The sequence below is a fragment of the Mandrillus leucophaeus genome, unplaced genomic scaffold (genome assembly GCF_000951045.1).
Source record: "Mandrillus leucophaeus isolate KB7577 unplaced genomic scaffold, Mleu.le_1.0 Scaffold789, whole genome shotgun sequence".
NCBI lineage: Eukaryota > Metazoa > Chordata > Mammalia > Primates > Cercopithecidae > Mandrillus > Mandrillus leucophaeus.
This window is the reverse complement of record NW_012108574.1, coordinates 875,129-880,213: the sequence shown is the minus strand read 5'-3', so window position 1 is coordinate 880,213 and position 5,085 is coordinate 875,129. Positions and strand designations below refer to the sequence as shown.

Genomic DNA, 5,085 nt, shown 5'->3' with positions numbered 1-5,085 from the left:
CTTTTCTCCCAAGGTCGCAGGCATCTGAGGCCCCCCAGGGCATGCCCTGGGGCAGCCCCTTCCTGGGGGCAGAGTGGAGCTCCAACTTACAGCTAAGGGGCTGATGGCAGCTGTTTCTCTAAATGAACACAATGACACATCTGCTCTAAGAACCCCCAACACTGGCCACCCCGACCCCTGCCCAGCCCCGAGACCCCATCTGCCTTTCTCTGGCTTTTGCATTTGGGACCTGCCTGCTCCCTCCTCCCTCCCCCTCCCTCCCTCTAGTGCTGAGTATTAAAATAGTCTATAAAAGCAAGTGACCAAAAATCTATAGCTCTAAGAATACCTGGTTATTTTCTGCTGTCTTTTGATTTTCTGGTGTGTGTGGTTTTTTAAATAATTATTACTGTTATTGGTATATCTCCTAATCACAGTTAAACCTGAAGGAAGAAGGAACGGAGAGAAAAGAAGAAAGAAGAGGGAAGGGCCCAGCTCATAGATTGGACGGCAGTTTGGAGCGCACTGGCTCAGGCCTGGCCCCAGGTTCCCTCTGGGGTCCAGCAGTCAGAGGGGGACCCCCAGAAGAGGTGGCTCTTGCCCCAAACAAAGACAGAGGGGGTGGCAAAGAACCTGAGGATGTCTTCCGAGGCAGAGTGACGTGCTGGCCGGGGATGGCACCATAGGGCCTCCCAGGGGGACCAAGGCCCCCGCTGCTCCCACTGCCCCCGCTGCCACCCCCAGCCCTGGGGAAGAGCGGGAAGGCAGCCATGGACTCCCCTGAGGAGTGCGGGGAGGCTCTGCGGAGAGTCTGTGCCCCGTCCTGAGGCAGGGCTGGCTGAGATGCAGAGATGAGCTTGAGGTCCTGGGTGAGGCGGCCGGGGGTGAGGGGGGGCGTGCCCCGGCGCTGGGGGACCTGGGGTGGTGGGGGGCTGGATGCAGGTGGCAGAAGCAAGGATCCGTGGGAGCCAGAGGCCCGGGGTGGGGCACTTGGGAAGGTTCTTGGGGGGCCTGGGCTGTGGCCAGGGGGGCTGAGACCTCCTCGGGGAGTAAAGCCTACAGGGGAAGCCCCCCCAGAGGCCCCTGCCACAAGGGATGACGGCTCAGGCTGCCGTGGGGGTGTCTCTGGCGTGCTCGGTGGGCCAGCAGCCAGACCTAGGGACAACTCCCCGGGAGGCTGGCCCAGCTGCCCAGGGCTAGATGATGGGGATCTGGATGAGGGTGGGGGTGGCAAGAAGTGCTCCGGGAGTCCCAGGCCTCCCCGGGCCCCGGGTGGTGCCGGAGGTGGCTGGGCAGCCTGTGGGGAGCGGGCGCCTGGCTGCAGCGGGGTGAGCAGGGGAGAGTCGGAGGAGGACAGGGAGCCGCCCAGTGCCTTGTGGAAGTGGCCAAACCCGGCTGTGGTGGTGGCGGCTGTGCCAGCTGATGGTATGGGAGCCGAGGGGGAGCCACAGGCCCCGGCGGGTGGGGAGGAGCTGGATGAGGGCAGGAGTGGGCTCAGTCCGGCGGGGGCAGAGAATCCAGCCAGCTGTTGGATGTGGAAGGAGGATGAAGACGGCGTGTCTACCTGGGATGGGCTGCTGGCGGGCGAGGCGGAGCCCAGCGCAGAAGGGATCAGGGACTGCAGCCGTTTCAGGTGCCTTGGCGTCTGCCCGGCGCCGAGGTTGCCCAGCCCAGATCCTGGCGGAGGGCGGAAGATGGCAGCAGGCAGGCGAGGGTGGTGGGTGAGGGCTATGGCCACAGAAGTGGTGGCCGCAGCAGCCTGCAGTGGTGCCTGGATCAGTGGGGTCCAGATGACAGGCGTAGGGGTCGGGGTGGCAGAGGCGGCGGCCTGGACGCGGTGTGCGCAGTGCGCCATCTCCCGGTCGTGCTGCACAATCTGCTGGATGATCTCGTTCTCCTGGTAGTTGAAGACGCCCGAGTTGAGGTCGTGCTGGACTTTGTGGAGGAGGATGGAGTTCTTCTTGCCTGGGCCACGGAACAAGAGCAAGCACTCAGGGCAGAGCGGGGAAGGAGATCAGGTGCAGACCCAGCTTAGGCATAGAGAAGCCCTGCCCTCCTGCCCCTCCCGCCCCCCGCCTGCCCTGCCTGTGGCCCATCCCCCTCACCGATGCGGTCCAGGCGGTCCAGCGCCACAGTCTCAAAGGCCCTTCGCATCATGGGGTACTCCTCCAGCACCTCATTGAAGTTGTCCACGCTCAGCGAGTAGAGGCGGCAGTAGGTGTCGGCCCTCACGCTAGCTGTGCGCCGGCCCCGTGTCAGCAGGCAGATCTCTGCCAGAGCATCAGGACTCAGGGTGAGGCACGCACAGCCTGCCCAAGCCACAGGGACTGCCCACCCTGACCTTGGCCCTGACTACCTGGCACAGAAACCTTGGTAGGCTCACAAGGCCCTGTCCCCAGACTGTGGCCACACTGGATGCCTCTTCCCCACCAAATGGGGGCTGGACAGTCTTTCCCATCTTTGGGACATACCCTCTGCTCTGGACTGAATGTCATCCCACCAAATTTATATGTTGAACCCCTAATTCCAGCATGATGGTATTTGGAGGTGGGGCCTAGGGAGCTAATTAGATCATGAGGGTGGAGCCCTTGTGGATGGAATTAGTGCCCTTTTAGGAGGCGGTCAGGGAGCTAGCTCATCCTCCTTCTGCCACGTGAGGACACGGCGTGAAGTCAGCAGTGCAGCCCAGAAGAGGGCCCTCACTAGCCCCAACCATGCTGGCCCCCTCAGCTCAGATGGTCAGCCTCCAGAACCATGAGACATACATTCCTGTGGTTTACAAGCCACCCAGTCTGTGGCACTTTTGTTACAAGAGGCCCAGACTGACTAAGACACCCCTAACCCGGGCTCACAAACACTTCCCTCCAGGCTGTGGCCACGAAGGGTGCTCACTGCCTGTGTCCCCTTAGTGTCTCCCCAGCCCATCCCCTGGGAGCAGCTGTCCTGTCCCCCAGGGCCCGGGGCTGCCTCACCTCCAAAGTAAGAGCCGTCGGCCAGCTTGGTCTCCTTGTTGCCCTTGGTGAGCACGCTGACCACGCCGTGCTGGATGAAGTACATCTTCTTGCCGATGGTGCCTTCCCGGATGATGTAGTCCCCGGGCTGGAAGACCTCGAAACGCAGCTTGGTCAGCATGGACGTCACGAAGTTGGGGTCCGCGTTGGCAAATAGTGGCATGGAGGCCACCAGCTTCCGGCAGTTAAAGTTGATGATCTCCTGCCGGACAGGGTGGATTGGGACACAGGAAGGAGGAGGTGAGGGGAGCTGGCTGCCAGGAAGGCCTGGCTCCCCTCCCCGCCGGGCCGCTGCACAGCTCACCTCCCGCAGGGGCTCGCTCAGCTCGCCCAGGATGCTCTCCTCGTCGAACATCTTGCCCTGGTAGCGGTGCTCATAGTAGTCGTGGATGCGCTGCCGGGTGTCGGGCGGGAGCTTGTGGAAGGACATGTACTGCTCCACCTGCTTATACTGAGGCCGGGAGAAGGGGGCGTCATCTCCGTGCAGCCAGCCCCACCGCCTCAGCAGGCACCACATCCAGGCACCCACTCTGGGGGAATTCTTGGCTAAACTTGGTTCCTTGAGATCTGAGCTCTACAGTGTTGAAATGACCTCACTGTGCTCCCAACAACTGCCCGGGCTCCCAGCTGCTTGGCATGGAGGAGGCGGCCCCACCAGCATCTGGTCCTGTGTTTAATACTAAGGAGGTGGGTGGGGGCAGCAGGGAATGTCCAAAGCCCAGTGACAGGACACCAACTGTATCGCCAGGGAGGTCCATCACGTTTCCTTGGAATGTTTACACTGGGGACAGGGAGGCCTCACCGACTGTGGGGAAAGAAGCTGTTTCCTCCCAGCAGTGACAACTGGCACAGTCAGGAGGCGAGGCTGCAACGGCTCAGAACGCTCAGAGGCAGAAGCAAGGATGCCTGGCTGCTCTACACTATGAATCCAAACGCGGCCTCAGCTGAGACCCCGGGTCATTTCATTGAGAGCAACTCCAGGCAAGGGAAAAGCAGGGTAGACTAATTTGAGGCAACCTGCAAATAGAGGCTCGGGTACGAAAGATTTGTGAGCCTCAGACCCTGGGGCTCAAATAAAAAATGATCCTGCCCACCCTTGCTGAGAGCAGTGGATGTTGCTCCCACCATCGTAGATTGTGGGTGGACAGTGGGACTCTCAAGAGCAGAACGAGGGATGGGAGGTATTGATTAGGCAACAACACAGACTCCTCCCTGATGGGAAGCAGAGGAAGTCCCTATAACCCCAGCAGCAATCAGAAATGGGGCAGCCTGTTTGCATCTATGCGTGCTCCCAAGAGGTGGGGACACAGAACTGCTGCACAGAAATACCCACAGGCAAATGAGGGCTGAGAAATGACATTTCCTAAACTTTGTCCAGCCACCCTGGCCTCTGATTGCTCCAAGTTATGCAAAGTCCCAGGGGACAGTGACTTCCCGGCTGGTTATAGGGGCAGAGGCAGCTGGAAAACTTGGAGCTGTGTTTTAGAGAATCCCTACCCTGATCCCCAGAGAACAGGTAGGGGTGGGGAGGCAGGGTCTAGACATGGGGCAGGAGTTAAAAGGCTGAAGTGGTCCAGGTGAGAGACAGACATGGGGATGCAGGGGAGGGAAGACATCTAAGAGAAATTTATCGGGCAGACTTAGATATGAGCCAAAGGAAAAACATTTTAATAAAAGTCTCAAATCAAAAGCCACAGACACCTTGACTCTGGCCCTAAAATAAACTCTAATGCATTTTCTTTTATTTTTATTTATTTATTTGTTGTTGTTGTTGTTAAGACAGGGTCTTGCTGTGTCACCTAGACTGGAGTGCAGTGATGTGAACACAGCTCACTGCAGCCTTAACCTCCTGGGCTCAAGTGATTCTCCCACCTCAGCCTGCTAAGTAGCTGGCACTATAGGCATGCGCCACCAAGCCTGGCTAATTTTTGTATTTTTAGTATAGACAGGGTTTTGCCATGTTGCCCAGGCTGGTCTTGAACTCCTGGGCTCAAGAAATCAGCTTGCCTCAGCCTCTCAAAGTGCTGGGATTACAGGCATGAGCCATCATGCCCAGCCTCCCAGATGCTTTTTCTCTTTTTTTTTTTTTTTTTTT

General features: G+C 58.9%; 1 protein-coding gene across 1 annotated transcript in view; it reads right to left on the bottom strand.

Annotated features, from left to right (window-relative positions):
* Positions 1–475: 475 nt before the first annotated feature.
* The window catches only part of HCN4 (hyperpolarization activated cyclic nucleotide gated potassium channel 4), a 72,659-nt gene continuing 68,049 nt past the window's right edge, over positions 476–5,085 (bottom strand). The window contains exons 11-14 of the mRNA XM_011967127.1: positions 3,295–3,441; positions 2,952–3,192; positions 2,085–2,249; positions 476–1,944 (exon numbers count right to left, since the gene is read on the bottom strand). Of these exons, the coding sequence (XP_011822517.1) occupies positions 476–1,944; positions 2,085–2,249; positions 2,952–3,192; positions 3,295–3,441 (2,022 nt within the window). The remainder of the gene's footprint in view (positions 1,945–2,084; positions 2,250–2,951; positions 3,193–3,294; positions 3,442–5,085) is intronic.